The sequence below is a fragment of the Leptopilina heterotoma genome, unplaced genomic scaffold (genome assembly GCF_015476425.1).
Source record: "Leptopilina heterotoma isolate Lh14 unplaced genomic scaffold, ASM1547642v1 Lhet_54, whole genome shotgun sequence".
Lineage (NCBI taxonomy): Eukaryota > Metazoa > Arthropoda > Insecta > Hymenoptera > Figitidae > Leptopilina > Leptopilina heterotoma.
In genome coordinates this window covers 4,725,072-4,750,796 of record NW_025111118.1, presented here as the reverse complement: position 1 = coordinate 4,750,796, position 25,725 = coordinate 4,725,072, and the positions used below count along the sequence as shown (strand labels likewise).

At 26.6% G+C, this 25,725-nt stretch overlaps 4 protein-coding genes and 1 long non-coding RNA gene across 6 annotated transcripts in view; 2 read left to right on the top strand and 3 right to left on the bottom strand.

Annotated features, from left to right (window-relative positions):
• Positions 1-147: 147 nt before the first annotated feature.
• LOC122508453 (ubiquinone biosynthesis protein COQ9, mitochondrial) lies at positions 148-4,660 on the bottom strand. Its single transcript, XM_043621814.1, has 5 exons — positions 4,351-4,660; positions 1,816-2,001; positions 1,145-1,488; positions 731-958; positions 148-574 (listed from the first exon to the last, which is right to left on the bottom strand). Exons 1-5 carry the CDS (start codon positions 4,397-4,399, stop codon positions 536-538), a joined length of 846 nt encoding a protein of 281 aa, XP_043477749.1. The 5' UTR covers positions 4,400-4,660; the 3' UTR covers positions 148-535.
• Positions 2,080-4,295, bottom strand: LOC122508450 (glomulin). Of its 2 annotated transcripts, none has more exons than XM_043621812.1 (2): positions 4,019-4,295; positions 2,080-3,927 (listed from the first exon to the last, which is right to left on the bottom strand). In XM_043621812.1, exon 2 carries the CDS (start codon positions 3,910-3,912, stop codon positions 2,188-2,190), a length of 1,725 nt encoding a protein of 574 aa, XP_043477747.1. In that variant the 5' UTR covers positions 3,913-3,927; positions 4,019-4,295; the 3' UTR covers positions 2,080-2,187. The 2 variants fall into 2 exon arrangements, with proteins under 2 accessions (XP_043477747.1, XP_043477746.1); XM_043621811.1 differs by having other exon boundaries at positions 4,036-4,294.
• Positions 4,661-4,903: 243 nt separating the features above from the next.
• Positions 4,904-9,081, top strand: LOC122508448 (G patch domain-containing protein 1 homolog). Its single transcript, XM_043621808.1, has 4 exons — positions 4,904-5,145; positions 5,474-5,852; positions 6,670-6,903; positions 7,002-9,081. Exons 1-4 carry the CDS (start codon positions 5,082-5,084, stop codon positions 9,022-9,024), a joined length of 2,700 nt encoding a protein of 899 aa, XP_043477743.1. The 5' UTR covers positions 4,904-5,081; the 3' UTR covers positions 9,025-9,081.
• A 1,914-nt stretch (positions 9,082-10,995) lies between these two features.
• Positions 10,996-25,725, bottom strand: part of LOC122508444 (dipeptidase 1-like) — a 238,973-nt gene continuing 224,243 nt past the window's right edge. The window contains exons 3-8 of the mRNA XM_043621800.1: positions 21,253-21,385; positions 20,027-20,218; positions 19,154-19,353; positions 11,595-11,755; positions 11,337-11,466; positions 10,996-11,171 (exon numbers count right to left, since the gene is read on the bottom strand). Of these exons, the coding sequence (XP_043477735.1) occupies positions 11,043-11,171; positions 11,337-11,466; positions 11,595-11,755; positions 19,154-19,353; positions 20,027-20,218; positions 21,253-21,385 (945 nt within the window). The 3' untranslated portion in view covers positions 10,996-11,042. The remainder of the gene's footprint in view (positions 11,172-11,336; positions 11,467-11,594; positions 11,756-19,153; positions 19,354-20,026; positions 20,219-21,252; positions 21,386-25,725) is intronic.
• The window catches only part of LOC122508447, a 72,206-nt gene continuing 67,761 nt past the window's right edge, over positions 21,281-25,725 (top strand). Inside the window, exons 1-5 of the long non-coding RNA XR_006302233.1 lie at positions 21,281-21,414; positions 21,716-21,874; positions 22,173-22,248; positions 23,280-23,355; positions 23,957-24,126. This is a non-coding gene — a long non-coding RNA (uncharacterized LOC122508447). The remainder of the gene's footprint in view (positions 21,415-21,715; positions 21,875-22,172; positions 22,249-23,279; positions 23,356-23,956; positions 24,127-25,725) is intronic.

The following is a 25,725-nucleotide window of genomic DNA, read 5'->3' as shown; positions in this document are numbered from 1 at the left end:
AATGTTTTTAATAGAAGAAAATATATAATAGTTATATATATTAATAACGATAGGCATTAGAAATAAAAAAAAATGTAAGGAAAATATTCAAAACCAAAATGTCAACCAGTAAATATGAATGAAAGAGTTAAGAAAATTGAAAGTGTGTAAGTTGAAAGCATTTTAATGAATTTCCAAAGTAGAAAACAAATGTTTCCAGTAAATTAAGTGTTTATCATTAGTGATTAGTTTCATAATTCGTAATTCATCTTTATCAATTAAAATACTGTTGACTTTCTCAAGTACAATTATAAACAAGTCGATAATTGAATTAAATAAATATATTAAGACTGATGTTAATGTTCTTTTTTAAAGTATACTGAAAACCTTTTTTTATACTATAAACAATAACTAAAAATAGTGTAGAATAAAAATTTCATACAATGGAAATTAAATTTTTTTTCAAACAATTTTTATAATCATTTTTTTTTATAATAAAAATTATAATTTCACAAAATAATTCAAGTATCTAAAATTTGAAAAATTTCAAACTTCTTTACCTATTTCTCCAACTGATACCAAGTATATTTCGTGCCTGAAAAGATATACAAGTAATTAATTTACTTTTAATTTAAATTCAAATATTCTTCAATTAGTTTTTGCCAATTAAAATTGATTTCAGTACTTCTTGAATTTTAGATGAAGATTTAGATTAAATTGACTTTTTTTGAAATTAAATTGAAATTCTTACTGTTATGAAAGCTGCACTTGCAGCTTCGGAGGCTTTGCTGAGAGCTTGATCTGGAGGTGGTAAATCGTTTGGAATCGAAAGTACGCGACGAAGTTGAATAGCATCTTCTATTCTTCTCTCCAAAAATTTCCAGGTCTCTTTGTGATCTTCACTGTTGTCTTGCAATAAATATAGTTCCGTTGTTTTATAAATTCCAGCTAAAACAATTCTTCTCGTATACCAATTGAACTGAAATTTAAAAATAAACTCAAATTAATAAATACTGTAAAAATAAATAAGCAAAACATTATAATAAGAAATAAAATTAGCGAAAGTCAATTTTCGACCAAAACTAATAAAAAATAGAACAAGAAAGAAAAAGAATAAGAAAAGATTATCAAATATTTTTCTTACAAAAGAGATAATTTAACTTACATCGACAGATCTATCGCCAGCGTAGTAACAAATATCATCAACGAGTGTTAAAATATTAGCTATAGACTTTGGTACATTTGGTGGTACGACTAAAAGAGCCATTGCTTGAGGCCAGGATTTTTTGTACGGTACCAACATTCTTAATCTATTTTCCATTGCCTCACGGACTTGAACCTCAGCTGTTGGTTTTGGTTCCGAAGGATTTTCTTCAATCGCCAAAGCCTTTGCCCTCAGCATTTCATTTAGTTCCTGATTACAGGAGGAATAAAAATGCTGAACTAAATCTGCTCCTCCATTTGGAAACATTCCGTGAATAACTCCTGGATAACCAATGGATTCCGCACCTTCAATAAAATTAATACGTATATAATTCTTTCTTCTTAATTTTTATAATTCTTTCCCTTTAATTATCAATCAATTTTTTAATCTCAATTTATTATTATTATACAATTCAATTATTTTTATAAATAGTAAAATTCTTCGCAAGAATTCAATTATTTTCAATTCACTTTTAATAAAATTCTTCATAAAATTCAATTGCTTTCAAAATTTTCAATTAAAATTATTTAAAAAAACTCCATTATTTAAAAAAAATTCAAAGAAATTCTTCAAAAAAATTAAATTATGATTTTTAAAAACTTTAATAAAATTCTTCGGGAGAATTCAATTACCAGCACTGATTGCCTGCTGACTCCATCCGTAATTATGTACAAATTTTAGTGAAGCATTCAAAATTTTCGATTCGATATTTTTCTCGTACTCTTCTTCGGTTTCGGTATTTGAACCACTTCCCTCGGTAGATGTATTTTTCGCCTCTTCGGAAAATAAAGTTCTCGAGGTCCAGATATTTCTGAAACCTACAAAGTGAATTGAAAAATAATTATTGTTGAATTCTACTTTGTTTAAATGATAAATAAATTAAGTATTTAGCATTCTTTAAGATATTAAAATTATTTATTTCAAAAATATACAAAATTCATTCGAATTTACAGATCAGGTAGAAAAAAAACTTATTGTTAATATTTAAATTTAATTTTTAGATTTTAATTTTTCGAGGCGAATTTAAGACGATGATTCTCCAGACATTCATTAACGCGGATCAAGACAATTTCAATCATGTCCAAGGCATTTAACGCCTGATGGGTAAATTTAATTTTCTCACTGATAGGCAACATTGATAAATTTTCACCACCAACTGTCACGGTCACATTATCAATTTCCGCCTTCTTTGATTTCGATAAATTCTTCTCTTCATTCAAATCATTTAATTTTAATTTCCAGTGAGCACGACTTAAATCGATTCCAGTTCGTAGATCCTTTAAATAATATTTCTCCAGATTTTCCACATAATTCCAAAAGCCAGTAACGTTCTCACTGTCACGAATCGATAGAAAACGAAGCAAATTCAAAGCAGCAATAATCTCCTCGGCAATTTCAATTAAATCGGTCGCACTTCCATGTTGTAAATTGCAGACAATTGAAAGTAAACTATGCAAATTTGATCCGAGAAAATAATTCAATGGTGGATTCCTCTCAAGGCACATGATTACCGAATCTTTGACAATTACACTAATTAAACTCAAAAGTCCGGAATGTTTGGTCACCTTATAGAGTTGTAAAAGAACTTGATATCTCGCTTGAATTGTAAATAAATCAATGTAACTTTTGAAAATTTTCAAAGCTCTCTTTCGTTCCTTATCCGATTCACAGTAAATTATCACTTGCGTCAAGCAGGAGAATAATTTCGAATGCACTGAAAATTCCAATGTTTGTTGACTTAGAGAATACTTTTCCGGTCGATCAATGATCGATTCAATGAGACTCAGACCTTTAGAAACGAAAATTGGTTCGGTTTTCTCGAGAAAGACGTAGGCGAGATAGAAACAATTGTGTAGAATGTATTCCAAATCATAAACTTGGGGAATATTTTCAATTAACGATTCCTTGGTGAGTAAATAATAATAAAAATTAGCGTAAGATAAATTTGAAACTTGCCATGTTGATTCAAAGAGATCGGACTTGTTTTCCGATTCATTGCTCCGTTTATCTCGTTCGACAACTATTGAAAGAAATCGAAAGCAATCTCCAGTTAATTTACAAATATTAATCACTATCATTTCGGAAATATCTTTAACAGATCGTAAACTTTCTGGCAATTGACACAAAGGTTTACCCAGCAATGAGAGAAGTAAACTAAGCAAATGATTTCGAATTGGACTAATATTTCCTTCACGAATCGATGATTCTTCAATGAACGGTTTTAAAAACAACAGAATTTCCTTGTAAAGATCAATAATTCTACATCCCTCCGAATCGATTTCTTCAAAAGCGATTTTATTTTCATAAGGCGGAAGACCATCGATGTAATATTTTATCGTATTCGTGCACCAATCGAAAGATTTACTCTTATCCTCCAATCGTTGTAATGCTCGTTTTAATGGCTTTAATAATGCGAATAATTTTACATCGTTCTCTTCGTTCTCGATTTCCTCCAATATTTCCAAAACTGTCTCGGATGGTTTACATTTCTCTGCGACGACGTTGAGAATCGTTTCACAAGTCTTGAATAATTGGGCATTTTCCTTTGCATTTTCAATTTTTAAATATGGAGTCACAATTTTGACGATATTCCAAGATGATTCTTTAAGTGCATCGAGATTTGTTTCATCATTAATAATGTCCACAGCTTTTATTGGATCATCTCCTTGAAGTAAAATTTCAATTTGCTGACTGAGAGAAGCCGGTATTTCCTTATCGTGATCATTCATTTTGAGGTTATGTTGCTAAAATGTTATTTATTTTTAGATTAATAAATAGAATTTTAATTATACTCTAGAAATATATTTTTAAGTAAGATAAAATTGATATATTTACCGTTTTGCAATACGTACATTTATAATCTGTAAAATTATGATTCCTTCGCACTATGTTTATAACTATTGCGAAGTTTGTAATTGGTTTTTTTTAATTGAAAATTAAAAACACAATTTTTAATTTTCAAACACAACTAATAAACGTCTGGAATATTGATTTCTTGGAAATTTTACTAATTAGTTAATAATTTTTAATAAATATATCCGCACTTTATGATGAGGGAAGTATAGGGTAATGGCGGTTTACCCCTTTCTGGTTAATGTAAACGATGTAAACACTTTAATGCAAAATCGAGGAATTATTATTTATTATAATATGTTTAATTTGCTTACCATTTATTGACAAACACCTGCGAAAGAGAAGAAGATTGTATCCGGCCATATCGGCCCAATTTTTTATCTGTCAATTGTTATTGATAACAACACTGTCATTCAGGTCAATTTGCGCACTAGGTGCTTTGTAGAGAAACACGCAAAACCTCGCAAAAAAACGAGAATATAAACGCACTGTTAATAATTTCGGTTTTATTAATTTAGTTTTTATCTTTTCTTAATTTCGCTTTTTTATAAAGAATAATCTTGTAAATTATTCTAAATAAATATTAAATTAATTTTGCTTACACAAGACTTTAATCATTTTAAATAAATTGAGGTTATGTTTATTTCCTGTCAAATTCTATATCACATACGGAAATTTTTTAAAATGACGAATGTACGTTTTTAATTTAACTGTAACAAAATTCTTATTTTTAGATTCTTAATTTTAATTGTTAATTTAATAGTTTTCTTGGTTTTCTTTCTAATTTTTAATCTAAAGAAAGTGTATTTTTATGTTTTGAATTTGAATCACGCGGTTTGTAGCAGACGACTTTTTAGTTGACACGTGTTTAACGGTAGATGTCGCGTCGAACATAACCTCAAAAGATAAATAAAAACGTAACGTATTAAGTTACGATTATTTGTTTAATTAACAATGATTATAATAAACAACATTCAACAGTAATTGAAATGCTAGTTTAATTAAGATTAAAAGTGTTAATTGCAATATCTTTACTTCAATAAAAATGAGTGATTCAGAAGAGGAAAATTATGCAAAATACGGATGTCCACTTGATCCTCTAGATGAAGGTTTGTCAAAATTGTGTATTTTCGGTATTTTCTAATTAGTACTAAAGTAATGTTAAAAAAACATAAGTGTTTCTAATTAAAAAATCATCTCAAATCTCTCTCTATATGTAAAATTTGCTTTTGGTCAAAGTAACAATACTGTTACTACATTTTTCCCACTATTGTTTTGACAAGAGACAATACAATTGTTATTGTTTTTATTTTTGACAATTGTGGAATATTAATTAACGCTATTTGGACAAAAGGCCGGGAAATTATTTATCGTGTGTTCAATGCAATCAAGCAGAATATTAATGCAAAAATATAATTTTGTTTTGTGTTTCTGCAGATAATTTACCACGAAAGAAACCAGTGTCAATTCAAGATCAAGTTGCCGTTGATGAACAGGGAAGACGTAGATTTCATGGAGCCTTTACAGGTGGTTTCTCGGCTGGATACTTTAATTCTGTTGGAACACGAGATGGATGGCAACCTCAACAATTTAAGTCCTCTCGTAAAAAAAGATTTGAGAACATTACTCAAAGGCCCGAGGACTTTATGGATGAGGAAGACACCGGTGAATTTGGAATTGCGCCCACTGGAATACGAGTTACTCAAGATTACGCAGACACTAATCAAAGAGGAACTAAGAGGAAACTAAATCGGCAAATTAATGACGGTCCAATTCCTGGGACGCCTGTCTTGGAAAATCTCATTAAACCTGTCAAGTAATTATTTTATTTTTAGATTTTCCTTTCTATTCAAGTTAAAGTTTTATTATTTTTTTAATATTTTCTATTTATTATTATTACTATCAAATGAATTCGCGCAAAACGCGGTTTTCCATCTATTTTTATTTTATAAGTTAAAAAATGTTATATTTTCAAGAATAAACACCAATTTTTGAATGATTACAGATTCAAAATTTAAAGAATTCACTTGTTAAGTACATAATATTAAATATTCTTGTTTATTATTTAAACATTTTAATAAAATTTTAAGCAAGAATTTCATTACTCTCATAAATAATAAAATTCTTCGGCAGAATTAAATTATTATTTTCAATACAATTTTAATCAAATTTGTAGAAAGAGTACAATTATTTTTAAAAATATTAATTAAATTCGACTATTTTCAAGAATTTTAATATAAATTCAATTTAGTTTTAACAATTTTCATGAAATTCTTTTTTAAAAAAATCAATATTTTCAATATTTTTGATAAAATTCCTTCAAAAAATTAAATTATTTTCAAAAATTCAGATAAAATTCTTGAAATGAATTCAATTATTTTCAAATTTTTTTAAAAAAAAACTTTACAAGAATTCAATGATTTTCAGTACATTAATTTAAAAATTTTAAACATATTTAAAAAGAAAAATTATTTAAAAAGTTAGGAAACAAAAAAGCAAATAGCAACTTTTATTACTACTATTTTTATTATTGTAATTATTATTATTTTTTTATTACTATTATTTTTATTATTATTGTTATTTATTTAGTATTCATTAATTTCTACTTTAATTTTTTGTGTTTATTTCAACAGGGACAGAATAGGAGTGAAGTTACTTAAAAAAATGGGCTGGAAACCAGGACAGGGCGTTGGACCACGATTGACAAAAAAAGAAAAAGCTAAAGTTAAGAAACAACATGAAAAAGTAAAAGTCTACACTTGCTATATGCCTACTCAGAAAAAAGAGGACGAAGAAAGTGATTCAGAATCAACAGATGATGAATATTCGGAAATTAAATTTGCCCCTGACGATTATGAACCATTTAGGTAATATTTAACTGTCTTTTTTGTAATAATTTTCCCTCAAATAAAATACAATTATAATTTTTTTATTTATGTGTTACATTATTAATATTTATTTCTAGAATTAATCCAAAGGACAATTTTTTTGGAATCGGCTATACTGGACTGGATAAGCGACCAATCCTCTCTGGACATATAAATCTATTTGAACCGCAAACATTTCGTGTTCAGGAGAAAAATAAAAAATTCTCCGTTACTGGTCAGGCGTTTGGAGTTGGTGCCTTTGAAGCCGAGGATATGGATATTTACGCGAGGGATGATATGTCAAATTACGATTTTGAATTGGGTCCGTCAAAGAAATCAAAATCAAAATGGAGTCAAGGTAAAGCTGACAATTCTTCAGGTAGTGGATCACTAGAGGGTTTTGTACTTGCAAAAAATTCGTTACCTCGTAGAAAATTTTTTGAACCTCCCGATTTGCCAAAGGATTTCAAAGCTGTTCATGTTGTTCGAAAGAGTCGATTTTATCCTCCAATTGAGTCACCACCGAGGAGGAATTTTCAAGATGTAAAATATGGTGGTCAAAATTTGAATGCAGAAACAAGAGCCGCTATTATTGGCGAACCGTCGATATCAAGGAATTCAGATGATGCAGGTAATTCTAATAGATCTATTAAAATTGATGAAATATCACCAGCTGCAAAAATAATAGCTAAGACGTTAAATCTCCACGGACGCGAACAAGTTGCCGAACGGCAAAAATTGGAGGAAGAGAGAAAAAATGCCGCTGCAGTCGAAGCATCTTCATCGTGGTTAGATAAACTCTATTCATCGAGTTTCGTGAAAGGTGGAGTCATGGGATCTGGTTTGAATGTTGATGGAAGTCTTAAAAATTCAGAACAATTTCAAGAAAATCAGGAAACAGATAAAAAAGTAGATTCAACTGCAGAAACAAGTAATTCTTCATTAAAACTTTTCATTGCCAATCCCGATAAACAGAAAAGATTCGAAAAATATCTCGACTTGGATAAACAAGGAGAAACTCACAAACTTGATACACTTCAACCTCTAACAATGAGCGAATGGGAAAGAAATCAAGAGAAAACGGAGTTCGAACAAGCGGCAAAACTTACGAATTCTGAGGATGTTAAAAATACTCAAAAAGAAAATACAATGGATCAAAAATTCGTCAGCAACGTCATGAATCCATCAGTTTTCACCGAACCAGAAGGAATTACCAATCAAATGAAGGAGGCTGCTAAAATGAAAATGTTCGGTAAACTAACAAGAGAAAGAATAATCTGGCAACCATCCAGCCTCGTTTGCAAAAGATTCAACGTTGCAGAACCAAATGTTGGTTGTTCAATGGAAACCGAAAAGAAGAAAAAGAAGTTTTCTGTCTTCGATTCATTGGACTTTTCCAGTGGAGTCTCAAAATTCCAAACATCAACAATCTTAGAAAAAGAAATCAAATGTGAAGCAACAACAAAAAGTGAAAATAACGAAAACGAAAAAATGACCGAAAAGGAAAAAACATTCGAAGAAACTTATGAAAAGATCTTTGGCCAAGAGAAAAGAAAAATTTCCGATTTAGAAAAAGAAGAGGAACAGGAAAATTGTGACGAACCAAAAGATAAAATTCAAGAGAAACGAGATCTTTTCAAAGCAATTTTTCTCAGTAGCAGTGAGGATTCAAATTCAGAAACAGAAGATGGTATTGACAGTGAAATCGTAAAGTCAGTCTTGATTGGACAACCGGCTGAAATTAACGTTCAACGAAATACATCACCACCAAGAGGCATCTTTGCAAAATTGGATCTCGATAGTTTAGTTGGTCCCGCATCGCCAGCTGATAACAATAAAGAAGCATCTGCCACCCGAACAGCATCACCCGATGTTATTGAAATTACCAGCGAACTTTCACCATTCCCTTCACGTGTTGATCAATCAAAAAATATCGAGGAACAATTCTCAAAAAAATCACTCTCCAAAGACACTTCTGTGCGTGATAAAAAGAAAAGTAGTGAAAAACGAACAAAAGTGAAAAAATCGAAAAAAGAGAAGAAAAAACATAAGCATAAAGACAAAGATAAAGAACGTTCTAAACGAAAAAAATCGAAAAAGGAAAAAAAATCGAAACATTGAGAGAAATTTGTGATTTTTAGAAATAGGCAATATTTACGAATATTGAAAATAAATTAATAAAATAAATACATCTAACTTTTTACTCCTTTAAAAGTTTATGGAGATTGTCCCCGAAAATTCTGAACGTTCAAATGAATGAAATTTATTTATTTCTTCTTAAAATTAAATTTTTATTACAATAATTTTGCGTCACTATAAAAGAGGTTTGTTACGCAACCTGGAAACTGGGAAAATCTGTAAATGTCAGAAAATTTTATAAACCTTGAAAAAACCTGGAAAACTCAGGGAATTTTGATCAAAGTCCTAGAAAATTGTTATTTTCTAAAGTTATTGTGTTTTTCGTGAAAAATATTTCGTTCATTTGAACATTCAAAAGTTGTGGATCATTATGGAGAGAGAGAGTTTGAATGTGAATATGGAAAATAGAAAAATATTTTTTTTTTTGCAATAGAAACATTTATTTGCAGCGTCCGTTTTTCAAGTTACAACGGAAATTTGATATACTATGTTGTGACCAGCCTTTCTTTCGATAAAAGGCTGCCAAATAATCCATGCGATTTTCAATTATACATTTTTTTTTTTTGGTTTTCTTTTTCTTTTTGTAAATATTTAATCGCACGGACTATAGGAATAAGTGCACACAAGACACAGACAGGTAGAGATCGAAATTCTTCAAAAATTAAGGAAGCATTTTACTCTCTTAGTCTCTTTAATTAGAAAAATAAGGAAAAGTTAAGCTTCCTTAGATTTTAAATCACTCGATAGAGACGCTATAGATGAGATTCATTCGTTTTTTTGTGCAATTGCAGTAGTTTTAAATATCTATTGTCCTGAATTTTCGGCTAACTTTTTTACACAAAAATTTAACGAAACTTTTTTCCTTGGTACACTTTTAAAATTCAGGACAAAAGTATTTATTTTTAAATTTTGACTCTTCTGATTTCGATTTTTTGTTCTTGAATAAATAATATTTTTTTAATTTACATATAATTTTTTTATACTTATTCTATACAGTTTAATAATTTTTCTTTGTTTTAGTTTTCGATTCGAATATTATATTCAAATGGGGATGTGGAAAAGAAAGATTCGATTTCATTATTTTTGAATATTTGAAGTCTGTGAGTGATGGATGATCGCATTTATTCATTTAAAAAATAATTTTCCTCAAGATCACGCATTTCATGAATTTTATTATATAAAAAATGTTCATTATCATCAGCATCATCATCAACGTCGTCGTCATCATCGTCGTCTTCATTCATTAAAGAGGGTAAAAAAGTATAGAAAATTTCACCGATTTGAAAACTTTTCTCTCATATTTATCAAAAGTTTCGCAAAAAAATGAAATTATCTTTTTTAAATTACATATTTATAATTTATAATTTATAATTTTTAATTTATAATTTATAATTTATAATTTATAATTTTTAATTTATAAATTTAGTAATTTTCAATTTACAATTGAATATTTAATTTGATCGAAAATGTAATTCAATTAAATTTCTTAAATTTAATATCAGTCGTTTTAAATTTGAAAAGCTCTCAAAGGACTATTTCGAGATTTCTATAGTGAATTTTGATGTTTTTTTAATTTTCTTTATTTAAATCTATTATCTCTTTTTTTCAGATATTTTCAAAAGGACATGGAAGAAAAAGTCAGTAAAGAAAATAGATTCTCGAATCCAAACACTCGGATATTTATCAATTATCATTCATTCATCACACGGAATTTTTCGCATTTTGAGATAGAAATAGTTACAATATTTTTGCTATACATGTGTAGGTGTTTTTTTTTGTGAATTGAGGACGTGTAAGTGCTGGCACATTTAATTGTCGAGATCGTGTGTTATAAATTCACACCGATTGAGCATCGCAAGTTATACAAATTTTCACTTGTTAACTTTTCAATCGAACAAGGATTGCAATTTTTTTTTTCTTTTTTCAGTAGAGAAAGTCTTTTTTTCTTCGTTATTTCTTCTTTCTGGACTCTCGAGTATTCCGGTTTCGGAGAAATATATTCAGACTTCCATGACTCTTTGCACTTCATTTATGTTCAAAGCACAACTTCCTGATGTGTCCGGCGAATCAAGTAAATCTTCCGATGGCAGTTCACCAGCTGTTCTCATATCGTCCCTGACCCTTTCAACCTGTAAGTATAATAATAAATTTTCTGAATAGAAATAATAATAAAATTACCTTTAATTATCGAAATTCAATTTTTATTCTAAATTGTCAAGAAATATTTTTCTCTTCTTTTTTTTTCAATAAAAAGTTTCAAGGAAACATTTTATTGGAATAGTATATTTACACACCTGTCGTAATACTCTCAGGAGATTTAATCCGGCAACTTTTTTTAGATCGAGCACCGTCCACTTGCCGCTACGAAGAAGTTCCGCAAACAATTCTGGATATCTGGAAACGTCCTCGAGACCACGGGGTGTCCTGGATAAATGAAGTTATATCGGATAAAAAGAGAAAAGGAGAGAGAGAGAGAAAAAAATTAATAACATCGTTAAGCGCCACTCGATCATTGCTTTGACACTCGTTTTTGAACAACTTTTAACACGTACTTGTTAATGCCATCGAAGTCTCCTCCAACTCCAATGTGGTCCACTCCAATTAAATTCCTAATGTGATAAATGTGTTCTGCAACGTCAGTCACGCTAGCTTCAGCACCACATTTAACGAAGTAGTTGTAAAATGTGACCATCACCAGACCCTTGTTAGCAGCCTGGAACAAGTGAACGTTTTAGGTTCTCAATTTTCAAGACACCCATTGCCACGGGAAATATTACTCTATACAGAAGCTGAGAAAAAATAATTGACCAATTAAATACCAGGTGCTGATTTTTTTTATTCTTTTTACAAATTTTAGAATTGGTTTTCAAAAAAAAAAATCTTGGAATAATTTTTAATAGAGTTGCCTATAATCAGGGGAACCCTATAATTCAGGTAAATCAGGGAATTCAGGGGAATTCGTCAGTTTTGCAGTTTTTCGCCTAGTGAAAACAATTTTTTTTCCAATTTATAGGTTTAAGTATAGAAATTTTCTATTTTTAAATTTAATTAATCGAATATGAATTTTTTTCTGTGAATTAAAATTTTTGATTTTGGTTTCTAGGAATGTTTTGGCGCGAGATTTGTTGGAAATGGAAATTTGTGATCGTTTGTCAAGGTTGCGATTGAGGAAAGTTTTTTTTTCTTCCTTTATTTTTGGGAAAAGTGGTGGAAACTTTTCTTTTCTGAATCAGATGAACGGATTCGATAAGCCAAGCACCTAAAAGTCGTAAATTCGAGGCGCATTTATAAACGTGAGATAGTAAACAGCGTCAGGATGTCTGACTCTACACAGTTCATTCTACTTCGTCATGTCAGTCTTAGTTTTACTGTCTCGGTAACTAACCATTTTAGCACATTTACTCTTGTCTTCACAAGCTTTAAAGCCATTAATCCCTATACATTCTCCTCTACACTCAGCTGTCCCACATTCTATTTTCTCTCTCTTTCTCTCTCTTTCTCTGTCCCTCCTTCTCTCAACTCTTCATAATTCGAGCAACAATTTGCCTTTGAAATTCCCAAAAAAATTATATTTAATTTTTTATTTTTAATTTTACAATTTCAATTTCGTTTTCATTATTTTCAATTTATTCCTTCATTAAAATAGACAATAGAAAAAAATGACAAAATTGATTTCGGATCAAAAATTTAACTTATGATTATATTTTACTAAATCAGGGTTTTCTAAAGTTATTGTGCTTATTCTTAAAATCTAATTTTACTTAAATATTTCAAAACTAATTCAATTTTAAAAGAGTTGCGTTTACAATTTTCATAAACAGGTAAACTTCAAAAGGTTTTAATTTGAAATTTTAGAAAATTTCAATTTTGAATGAATTAATTAAATACTAAAAATTTCACAGGAATTCTATTATTTACAAATTTTTTTTTATAAATTTCTTCGCAATAATTCAATTATTTTCATGAAGAATAATATTTTTACCAGGAATTCAATTATTTTCATATATATAGGTTTTCAATTATATTCATAAATAATAAAAATCTTCGCAGGATTCCAATTATTTTTAATACAATTTTAATGGAATTTCACGAAAAATTTAATTATTTCTAAAAATTTTATTATAATTCATCAAAAAAAAAAATTCAATTATTTTAAAAAGCCTTCCTATAATTTATATATTATTTTCAAAAATTTTAATGAAATTCTTTTTAATAATTCATTTTTTTCAAAATAATTTTAATAAAATTCTTCGTTGAATTAAATTAATTTCAATAATTTATCAAAATTCAATTATTTTTAATATCTACGTATTTCAATAAAATTTCACAAAATAATTCAATTATTTAAAAAGCAATATATCATTAAAATTCGTCTCAAGAATTCAATTATTTTCAAAAGTAATAAAATTCTTCACAGAAATTCAATTATGGTCAAATGTTTAAAAAAAATTCTCGTCAAAATTTCAATTATCTTTATAAATAATCAAATTATTCTTCAAAATTCAATTATTTTCGAAAAATTTAATAAAATTTTTGGCAAAATTTCAATTATTTTCAAAAACTTTTCTCAATTCAATCAAATTTTTTTTACAGAGATTCAATTATTTTTAATGCAATTTTAATCTAATTTCTCGAAAATGGAAATTATTCTTAAAAATTTTAATAAAATTCGTCAAAAGAATTTTAATTATTTAAATATTTGTTGATAAAATTCTTTATGAGAGTTCAATTTTAAGAAACATTCAATTATTCAATAAATTATTTATTTTTGTATTTGAATAATTGAATTCTCGTAGAATTTTCTAATAAAAATTGATTTCAATATGAATTTCAGTTAAAATTTTAGATAATAATTGAATATTAAACTCTAAATTTTAATTAGTAAAAATGCTTTCTAATATTAATTAGTGACTGACTTTTTGCTTTTGAATTAGCAAATTTCACCAATAAATAGTCGTTTCTACTAATTTAATAGTAAAATTTACTAATTCAAAAGCAAAAATTCAGTCACTAATTCCAAAATAGTGAACATTTTTACTAATTCAAATTTAAAGAGAAAGTATTATAGCGTGAATTTTTAGAAATAATTGAATTTTGAAAAGGTTTCGAATTATAATCTCTGAAAGTTTGAATTTTTCATACTTTTAACTGAAAATTGTGTAGATTTAATTTTTTTTAAAGTTTAATGGAACTTTTTTGAAATTATTTGAAGTTTTTATTTTCTAATATTTATATTTAATTGAAGAATTTCCGAATAATCGATGAAATTTCGTAAAATTAAATTGTAAATAAAAGAATTTGAAAATTTTCAAAGAAATTTTTCAAAAATTATTAAAAATAATTAATTTAAAGAAGAATTTTAGTTAAAAATTCTAGAAAATAATTGAGTTGAAATGAGAATAATTTTTATGAAGTTACAGTAACAATATTCTTATAAAATATAAAATAATGATTTTATCAGTCGGTCATCTTTAATTATTATTATAAAACATGAAGATATCGATTGCTCCGAGTCGAAGACTCGGAGTGATCGATATCTTCATGTTTTATAACAATTTTTTGAAAATTGTTTAATTTCAAAAAGGTTTGAATTTGAATCTTTTGAAGAATTTTAATTCCTATCGAAAAATAATAATTAAATATTTATTTAAAAAAGAAGCTGTAGAACATTTTTCTGAGTAATAATTTTTAAACTGATTGAGAATATTCTGTAGAGTCAAGAAGTAAGAATTTTGTCTGGAATTTAATTTTGTCAGGGAAAAGCAAAATTAAATTTTTGTTGGCAACAAATGTAGTTTTAAAAACCTGGAAAAGTCAGGGAATTTGAAATGAGAAAAAGCGTGACAAGCCTGATTAAATATATTTTACTAAATATATTTTATTCAATATATTTTACGTAAAACGATATTTTACTCGAAAATAAAATTTTACAAGTGTAAATTCGAAATGTAAAATTCAAATCGGAATAAATTGAAGATAATTAAACGAAATTGAAGTTAGTGAAACATTGTAAGCTATTAAGGGGAGGATTTTCCTCTCTTTGAAAATAAAGTCAAAGTAACAAATGAAGTTTATCTCTGTTTTCAGATAAACTTTATCCTCTCAATCGGAAACGAGTTGTTTGGTTAAAACTACACATAATCCTCTTTGTTTTTTTTCAACTGTTCTTTTGGCGCCAAAATCATGGAACAGTGTCAAAGTTCTTCTTTTTGTCTACTATCAGATAAATTTCAGCATTTTGTAAAACTGGTTTACTCAGTTTTGTGTGCGATAGGACGTGATCGATGCGTTTTGTCGGAAAGAGGATTTTGTAAGTTTACTTTTCAAGCAGTTTCGAAAAACTATTTCAGGTAAATAATTGCACAGAATTTTTTTTTTTTCAAATATTACAATAAATCGATGAGATAATTTTCTCTAAGCCTAACAGATATTTTTCTGGCAAAAATTCAAAGTTGTAAATTTAATATCTTTATGGAAATTAATTTAATTAATTAATTATTTAAACAACTATTAAATTAATTAATTCAATAATTATTAAATTAATTACTTAAACAATCATTAAATTAATTATTTAAATAGTTTTGTCTTTAAATTTAATGCTGAAAGATTTTTCTTTCGAAAAAGATCAAGTTAAAAATATTCTGAAGTTTAGTTAAGATTTATTGTTGTGTTGTTCTTCAGTGTCTCGTTTATTTAGTCACAATTTATGGTGTCTAAAGTTTCTTGAATAAAATTTCAGATGACTGGCATGAAGGAAGAAAAGGTACTCATCATTTTTTTTTTCGTCTACTGAAACTTTACAAGGATTCGATATCGCCGGTTTGCTATAGAGGATAGAATACTTAATACCCGGGGGTACATTTTCAGGATTTCGACTTTGGCGGCTTATAAATCCTCAGATTTAACGGACTTAAGCCGTTGACATCTTCCACTGAAAGACTTTTCACGACTCGTATATTTTTCTCGACTTTCCTACTGCTTTTTTTTTGGAGACACCATTTTATCAACTTTAACTATTTTTAACTCCAATTTGCATTTAACAACAAAACATTGTCGAGCATTTTTCAGACTTGACTCCGGAGAGCGTAGTTTTCTACATATTGTGTGAGTTTTACCATTTATTTTCTCTTCTCAGCAAAATTTTTATGAAAATAGACAAATTTATTTCATTTATTTCATGTTTTTCATTCTTTGTTTACAGGTTTTTTTCTTTCCAATTCTCTCTTGCGATGAAAAATAATTTATTGGGATAAACTTGCGGGAAAATGGAGAAGAACAATTGGGAGGAGAATTGATTTTTTTTGTATCCGCCTCAGAAATACCATTGGCCAATGGTATTTATACAATGGATTTTAATTAAACAGAATAATCTCGGATCGTTGAAACTTGATGTGCAATTATCCTTGTCGCATAGTGGAATCTGGAATGTTATCCGCCATAAATGGTTTAATCGGATCCTAAAATACACTATAAGAGAGAGAAGGTACGTAACATTATTTTTAGCACTGCCTAATTCAGATCCAAATAACGAACTCCTGGCTATGGTTGTCTTAATGGTCTAGAAAACTCAACTGTGGAAAGGAATTGTTTCTCGTAATTGTTTCAAGCCATTGGGAACTTACTCGGTTGAACTAGATAATTATCTATTCTATTCAGGCAATCGACGAGCAACGAATAACAAAAACCCTCTGTATATAAGATCCAAGGCAAAGTTAACCGGAAATTTTATCACAATATAATTCACTGGGAAAAGTACTTTTCGCAAACAAGTTTCTTTTATTGAATTTACAAAATATTTACATATATCTCTGTCAATTTTATCAATTAGAATTTTTAAATTTACAAACTATTTAATTAAATTTAAAAAATTCAGGGCTCGAACCACTGAAAGTAAAAAAAAATTCTTTAAATCAATTATTTTTAATAATTTTTGAAAAAGTTCTTTGACAATTTTCAATTCCAATTGTTTACAATTTAATTTTACAAAAAATTCTAATTATTCGTAAATTCTTCAATTAAATATATAAACGAAAATAAAAACTTGAAATAATTCCAAAAAAACTCAATTAGTAAACTTTTTTTTAAAAAAAAATTAATTTTACAGAATTGTTAGTTGAAAGGATGAAAAATTCAAATTTTCAAAGATTTTTGTTTGAAACCTTTTCAAAATTCAATTATTCTTTAAATTCATGCTATTATGCTTTTTTTATTCAATTATTATATAAAATTTTAAAAACATTCATTTTTAAATTAATTTTTATTAGAAAATTCTACGAGAATTTAAATTTAATTATTTAAATACAGAAATAAATAATTAATTGAATAATTGATTGTTTCTTACCACTGAATTCTCATAAAGAAATTTATCAACAAATTTTTAAATAATTCAATTATTTTGACGAACTTTAATGAAATTTTCAAGAATAATTGAATTTTTTAAATTAATTTAAAATTGTATTATAAAGAATTTAAATTAAATTAATTAAATAATGGAATTCATGTGAAAATTTGTATCACAATTTTTAAAAATAAATGAATTCTATCAATAAATTACGTTAAATTTTTTAAAAATAATTCAATTCTTTAGAAAAATTTTACTTTAGTAGTAGATATTGAAAATAATTGAATTTCGACAAATTTTTGAAATTAATTGGATTTCTGCGAAGAATTTTATTAAAATTATTTTTAAAGAAATTAAATTGTTACGCAAAGAATTGCATTAAAATTTTTGAAAATAATTTCATTCTTTAAAGAAATTTAATTAAAAATGTACTTATTGAAAATAATTATCAAATTCTAATAAACAAAATTGGGTATATCAAAATTTTTTTTAAATAATTGAATTCTTTTGAAGAAATTGCGTTTACCGAAGAATTAATTTAAAAATTGTATTAAAAATAATTGAAATCCTGCGATGGATTTTATTTACTCATAAAATTCATTAGTTATGAAAATAATTGAATTTTTGCAACGAATTTTATTAAAGCTTTTAAAAATAATTGAATTCTTGCAAAGAACTTTATTAATTTTTTTAAAGAATTAAACTCTTGCAAAAAATTTTATTAAAATCTTTTTAAATAATTAATTTTTTACGAAAATTTTTAAGAAAATTGTGTTTTAAATAATTGAATTCCATTGAAAATTTTATTATTTATGGAAATAATTGAATTCTTACGAAGAAATTTATTAAAAATTTTTTTTTAATAATTTAATTCTCTCGAAGAAGTGTAATAACATTTTTCAGAATAACTGCATTTTTCGAGGAATTCATTAAAAATTTTATTGAATTCAAAATAATTGGAATCCTGCGAGGAATTTTATTAGTTTTAAAAATAATTGAATTTTTGCATCGAATTTTATTAAAGTTTTTAAAAATAATTGAATTCTTTTGGAAAATTTTATTAAAATAGTAGATATTGAAAATCATTGTGTTGATGAAAATTTTTGATAACAATTGGAATTTTTCCAAATATATTATTTAAGTTATTGAAAAAAATTGAATTTCGAAGAAGAATTTTATTATTTATGAAGATAATTAAAATTTTGACTAGATTTTTTTAATTTTTGAACCTAATTGAATTTATGCGAAGAATTTTATTATTTTTGAAAATAATTGAATTTTTGCAATCATTTGTAACTTCTCAAAAATTCTCCAAATTATATCGTACAATTTACGAATTTTTTTTACTTTTTCAAACAAATTACGGACTTTACGGACGTTTTTTTTTTTTAAATTGACTTTTACGGACTTTAACCAAATTTACGGACCTAGTTCAAGCCCTGAAAAATTGAATATTCTTCACTGAAAATGATAAATTCGATTAATTTGTTCCTTATTTAAAATTGAGAGAATTGAAGAATTGAAGAAAATTTGAAAAAATTGGAATTTAATTTTAATTTTATTTTAAGAAGAAAGGAAAAAGAAATTGGTGTCAATAATAAATTTTCTTTTGCAGATATTTGACGAATAATAGAGACGAAGGAAAATGAGTATGTGGATATTTAATGAGAAGGGAAATTGAATGGATAATTGAAAATGAATGAAGACAAGAAACAACGGGAGTGAAATTCGAGTTGTTCCTGAAGTGAAATTGATGTTCAGTTCACTTACCAGCTGCTTGAGAATGTCGTCAGGCACATTCCTCGATGAGTTGCAAATAGCAAAGGCCGAAGAATGTGAGAATATGAGAGGTGCTTTGCTCGCTCTTAAAGCATCCCTCATAGTTGCCCTTGCAGTATGGCTCAAATCTATCAGCATCCCCAACCTATTCATTTCTCGAATAACAGCCTTTCCGAATGAGGTCAGTCCTCCTAAAATTCGTACAAAAAAAAACACTTTTTTTCTCTCTCTTTATTCTCTCAAATTCTCTTAATTAGATTTCAAATTAAATTTTTTCTATCTCCAAAATATTCCAATTATAATTTCTCCATCTTAATGAGAAGCACAATCACTGAAATTCAAGTTATTTGTATAATTTAATTTTGAATTTAATTCGACTGAATCTTAATTTAATTCCAATTTTAATTAAGGGATTAATTTTAATTGCTTTTAGTTATTTTTGTTTTAATTTTGTTTATTTAGTTCTTTTTATTTTGTTTCGATTCTTTTTATTCGTTACGTTCTTTTTATTTGTTTCGATTCTTTTTATTCGTTTCGTCCTTTTTATTTGTTTCGATTTATTCGTTTCAATTCTTTTTATTTGCTTCTATTCATTTTTTTCTATTTTTATTTATTATAAATTAACGAATTATATTTTGTTTCAATTCTTTTTATTCGTCTCAATTCTTTTTATTTGTTATACTTTTTCTTTTATTTGTTATTAAAACAATGAAAATTCTTTTTCTTTGCTTTAATTACATGAAAATAAATTTACATTAAAAATGAGTAATTAAAAAATGTTTTTCCTTCTTTACAGATCTTTTTTGATTGGAAAAAAAAAATTCTTTTCTCTGGAGGGATGAAACTTTAAGTGTAATTTCTTACCGTCAATTTGCTCATTCTGTTCGACCGTCGAACTTTTTGCCCATGGAGTGTTGCAGGTATGCGTGAGAGTTAGATAACGTACTCCTAATTGGTACAGTGTCCTTAGAACTGCTAGACTACTTCCTAGACTATGACCGCCCTCCACCCCAATTAAAGATGCTATCCTACCCCTGTTGTGGGCTTCCAGGATTTCTAAAATTGGTAATTATTTCTCATTATCATAATTATTACAAACTTTATTTTTGCCTTCTAAGAGAAATTTTTTTCTCAAATAATAAAAGAAGCGAACAATTTTCTAAGAATTAATCACGTTCACTCAGAAAAAAAGTTTTTGTTGACTTAGAGAAATAATTTGCTTTCACTAGTTTTTTTTCCATTGAAAATTAAGTTTTTTTTTATTCCAAAAAAATTTAATTGATTCAAAAAAATTTATTCGATACAAAAAATGTATTTGATTCAAAAAAATTTATTGGATAACAAAAAGATATATTTGATTCAAAAAAAGATATATTTGATTAAAAAAAAAATATTATTTGATTCAAAAATAATTTCTTTGATTCAAAATCAATTTCTTTGTTTGGAAAAAAATTTCGTTGACTCAAAAATAATTTATTTGTTTTGGAGAAATTCTTCTTTTGGGATTAAAAAATTATTTCTTTGATTCTATATCAATGATAAAATTCCTTTGATTTAAATTTAATTTAATTTTGACAAATTTTTTGTATTCAAAGAAAATTTGTTTAAATCAAAAACTCTTTTTTTTTGTATGAAAGAAAAATTTATTTTTAATGAAACAAATCGAGTCTAAGAAACTGATTTCTTTAAATTGACAAAATTTTATTTGGCCGTATAAAAGAATAATAAGTACAAATAAAAATAGCAATAATAATAATAAAATACTAGCAATAAGAATAATTTATTTATTAATTTATTTATTTTAATATCTAAACGGGTTTACAAAGAAAAAAGAAAATTGAAAAAGTAATTTAGAATAATAAAAATAATAGTAACTCTAAAATAATAGTAATAATAATAAAAAATAATATTTGTGAACTGTAATTTTAAAAATAAATTTAAAAAAGTTTTAACAAAAAGCAAGTAATAATAATAAAAAAAAAAATAATAATATAATAAAAGAAATAAAAGTAATAATGATAATAAAAATAATAATAGTAATAAATAACAGAATTTTAATTTTTCTAAATTAAAAAAATTTATTTCTCTACCTTTATAGGATGCAGCGAATTGCATATGCTGAGAGTATTTCTCTATGAGCCTCTTGATGAGGTCCACTTGCTCCAAAGTCATCTGCACGGCATTGAGATGCTGTGAGTCACATGGCACGTAAGCGGCCCAAAACTGAAAAATAAATATTTTGCATTTTTACTGTAAGTACTTTTTATAATTTAAAAATTTATTATTTTTATTCCATTTTTTATTATTTTTTTCAATTAATTATCATTGCTATTTGTGGTAAATTCAAAACGCATTAATATTATTACCATTATTACTATTATTAAATAGTAAAACGAAATAAATAAAAAAAACTAAAAATTAATAGTAAATTTATTATTACTATTAATAAATAATATTATAATTAAATTACACATTTCAAATTTACCACCAAAATTACGAAAATTCGAATTTCGATCATTTGAAATATCAACCAATCATTGTGCTCGTCTCTAGCCGCCTTTTGAACGACCAATGAGAGAACGGGAAAGTAGAGGGCGCTAGTAGTGTTCCTGAAATTGGTGGAACGCGTGGAACGCCATTTTTGTAAATTCAACATGTGGCGTCGTTTGCGAGGTCGTTTGTCCTTTTGTGCAACTTTTGATCGAAAAAAAGGTAAAAATATTCTATTCAACAATATTTTACATCTTATTGTACATTTATAAGAGAAAAAGCCTTTGGTATGGTAAAAATTTCACACAAATGGTAAAAATTTCTCATTCAAATTCGTCACAGAAATTGCGTGTCGAATCATAATTATTGTTCGTAATTTCTATTTTTGTCAAATTTTGCCTTCTATTTGTTGGGGAATTTCATTTATTTGGTGATTTTCCTGCCGGATGTGCAAAAAGAAACAAAGATTCGGTGATAATTGAGTGTAATTTACTTTACATGTTTTGTCGCCATTTTGCAGGGTGCGAGACGAGATTCATTTGTTCGCTGACGACAATGGTGTTCACATGCAGCTCCCGACTTTTTGTTGAAAAAAGGTATTATTTTTATTATTTGCAGCAATATTTTGGTACAAAATGTTATTTTAGCAGTAAATGAATCTTTTTATTCATACAAACTTGATGAATATGAAATATTTTTTTGCTAAATATGGATGTGAAAATCGTCCATAAATTGAGGTTATGTTACATGTACCAATTGTACCAACTTTTTGTTTAACATAATTTTTTTTCATTTTTCTTGAAAATCTTAGTATAACTACACGATTTACAACATTTAAGTACTTTTTGATGAATAAAATACGCTGGTGTTTTTTCTTTTTTCTAAATTTAGAAAAAAGAAAAAAATTGTCAGGTACAGTCCGATCGGAAAGTTTGATAGGAATTCCATTTTTTGAAATTTTCGTGGACTTTTGTTTCCGTTAATTATTGTATTTAAATTATTAGTAATTCGTAATTATAATATCTATACATATATTTATAGATAATAGTATTATTTTTTTGAATAATATAATTTTTTATTTTTCTAAATTATTTTTAATGTAAATTATTAAATTACAAGTTTTAAATTTGCCGCTAATAATTTTAAATTAGGAATAATTTTTATTTAAAATATCAACCAATCATAGTATTTGCGTTTACCCGCCTTTTGTGGGACCAATCAGGGAGCTTAGTTGCTGTTTCCGGTCCATGGGAACGGATGAGACGCCATTTTGGAAATTTGACATTTTGCGTTATTTACCCTTTTGATTCACACTTCTGATCGAAGAAAGCTAAAATTATTATTATTTTCTACAATATTTTGTATCGTAATATAAATTAACATGAGTGTGAGTCTTTTGTTTAGTGAAAATTAATTAAATGACGAATGTTTCACATCAAAATTCGATTCAGAAATTGTGTCTAATTTGTAGTGAAAATAGTGCAGAATTTCTATTTTTTTTGTCAAATTTTGCTTTTCATTTGCAGGAAAATTTCATTTACTTGATGATTTTCCTGACGAATAAAAAGACAAAGATTCGGTGATAATTGAGTGTAATTTACTTTACATGTTTCATTGTTATTTCCAGGGAACGAGACGAGATTCATTTGTTGCCGGACGACAATGGTGTTTACGTGCAGCTCCCAACTTTTTGTTGAAAAAAGGTATCTGTTTCTTTTTTCAGCAATATTTTGGTACTAAATGTTATTTTTGCAGTAAATGAATCTTTTTATTCATACAAACTTGATGAATATGAAATATTTCTTTCTGAAATGTTGATATGAAAATTGCCTATGATTTGAGGTTATGTTACTCGAGCAATTGTTTTTATGTATATTATTTTCAAAAATTTTAATGAAATTCTTTTTAACAATTCAATTTTTTTTCAAAATAATTTTAATAAAATTCTTCGTAGAATTAAATTAATTTCAATAATTTATCAAAATTCAATTATTTTTAATATCTACGTATTTCAATAAAATTTCACGAAAGAATTCAATTATTTAAAAAGCAATATATCATTAAAATTCGTCTCAAGAATGCAAGTATTTTTTTTAAATATAATTTTTTCTCATTTTGTATGAAAATCTTAACAAATTTTGACACCTTTGGTTTTTTTTCTTTTTTTACTGCTTATATTTTCTCTTTTATCCTTTTAGAAAAATTACTTTGTCATTTTTTTGCTTTTATCTTTAATATTTCGAAATTATCAATTTTTTATCAATTTACTTTTATTTCAGTATATTAATTAAGGTTCTTTTTCAGTGAATTATGGTGTTCCATATGCAAAGGACAGGAGTTTGCTAAAGTTCCATTAGCAGTTCATTCAACTTATTTGGATTAATGGAAAAAAAATTCTCATCATGCATCTTCGATATTCAACTGAAGTGGATTTCCCGTTGTTTGCACTTTGGTTCTTGTGGAGGATAATATTGGTAAGTCCCTCTTGCCTCTATATAGAAGTGTGGCGGAAGTAAGTTGTAAATTACTTGGGGAAAATCTCGTAGTGACATTTAATTGAATTATTAATATATTAATTCAATTTAAAATAGTCTTGCAATTATAAAGTGGATTTTTATTGACTAATAAATAAAATAAAAAAAAGTAACATCAAAGTAAATAGAATCTAATAATAAATAAAGTTAAAAAAATGATGAAATAAAATTAAAATAAAGAAAATTAAAATGAATAAAATCAAAATGAATAAAATTAAAAAAAAGTAAAATTAAAATAAATTAAACTAAATGAAAGTAAAATAAAGAAATTGAAATACATAAATATATATTTGATTCCGTATTTTAAAATAAATTAAAAAAAACCTCTTCAATTTTTAATTAATTAAATTAGTTCTTCTTTCACTGTTTACTGTCTGTTAATTATTGAATAATTTGATTTATTAATAAGAGTAGCAAAAGAAGTTAATTAGATTAGAGCTGGTTATTGTTAATTTTTTTCTTCTTTTATAGGTAAAAAAGTACAGCGCAAATTTTATCTTTTTATTAAGTTAATCATTTTCAGATAATTAGCTTTTAATATTTTTATCATCCACTTCGTCACTATGGGATTTTCTCTTTAATTACACACATTCCGATTTATTTGATTCTTTTATGAAATTTCTTTTGATATTTAATTTTATTGTTTGTGAATTTTTTCGGGGGGTGATTTGACATACACAGAATTAGTTACAATTAATTAATTCGATTATTTGTCAATGAATTCTTTAATTTCGATTTTTATCAATTAATTAATTTTGATTTTTTATCAATTAATTAATTTGATTTTTATCAATTAATTAATTCGATTGTCTATCAATTAATTCTTTAATTCAATTATTCATCAAGCAAGTAATTATTCTTTTTATTCGATAATTTATCGAGTAATTAATTCTTTAATTCAATTATTAAAGAATTAAGTAATTAATCTTTTGATTCGATTATTTATCGAGTAATTAATTCTTTAATTTGATTTCTTACTGATTAAGTTAATTTTTCGTTTTTAAAATATTAAAAACATAAGTATTTATAAGATTATTAGAATTATTATTGTGAAAAAATGTAGTGATTTTTTTTAATGAAATTAGATTTTCTAGTTAAAGTAATAGTATTTTCGTTGCGTTGGCTAAGCTCAGGTTCGTTTGAAGTGGAAACAATTACAATGGGTGGCGGAGTCCTTTGAAATAAAAGAAAAAGTCTAGGAAAAGGTTGAAAGTAGGCTGCTTTTGGTGTATGTGTGTGTGGAGAAAAAGGGAGAATCATATCATGCAAATTAGAGAAAATGGAACGAGTCTGTGGTCAAATGGAGGAAGCAGATGTTTCAGCCGTTTTTGCAGCTTGCACTCGACACGACGTACTCTCTGCCCATTTCCATTACTCTCTTGTATGACTCTCCTTCTCCCCTCCCCCTCTCACTCTTTCTCTCTCTCTCTCTAAACTCTTGTAAAAGGTGATCTTGCATATAATTTATTAGTGTGGCTCTAATGAAAAAACTTTTTCAAATTTGGAGACAAAATTCTTCAAGTAACTCCCATTTTCGGA

Coding starts and splice junctions, on each gene's coding strand:
- LOC122508448 (XM_043621808.1), top strand. CDS start 5,082: ATGAGTGATTCAGAAGAGGAAAATTATGCAAAATACGGATGTCCACTT. Junction 5,146..5,473: donor ACTTGATCCTCTAGATGAAG/GTTTGTCAAAAT, acceptor GTGTTTCTGCAG/ATAATTTACCACGAAAGAAA. Junction 5,853..6,669: donor AATCTCATTAAACCTGTCAA/GTAATTATTTTA, acceptor TTATTTCAACAG/GGACAGAATAGGAGTGAAGT.
- LOC122508450 (XM_043621812.1), bottom strand. CDS start 3,912: ATGAATGATCACGATAAGGAAATACCGGCTTCTCTCAGTCAGCAAATT.
- LOC122508453 (XM_043621814.1), bottom strand. CDS start 4,399: ATGGCCGGATACAATCTTCTTCTCTTTCGCAGGTGTTTGTCAATAAAT. Junction 2,002..4,350: donor CAGGTGTTTGTCAATAAATG/GTAAGCAAATTA, acceptor TTCACTTTGTAG/GTTTCAGAAATATCTGGACC. Junction 1,489..1,815: donor TCAGCAGGCAATCAGTGCTG/GTAATTGAATTC, acceptor ATTTTATTGAAG/GTGCGGAATCCATTGGTTAT.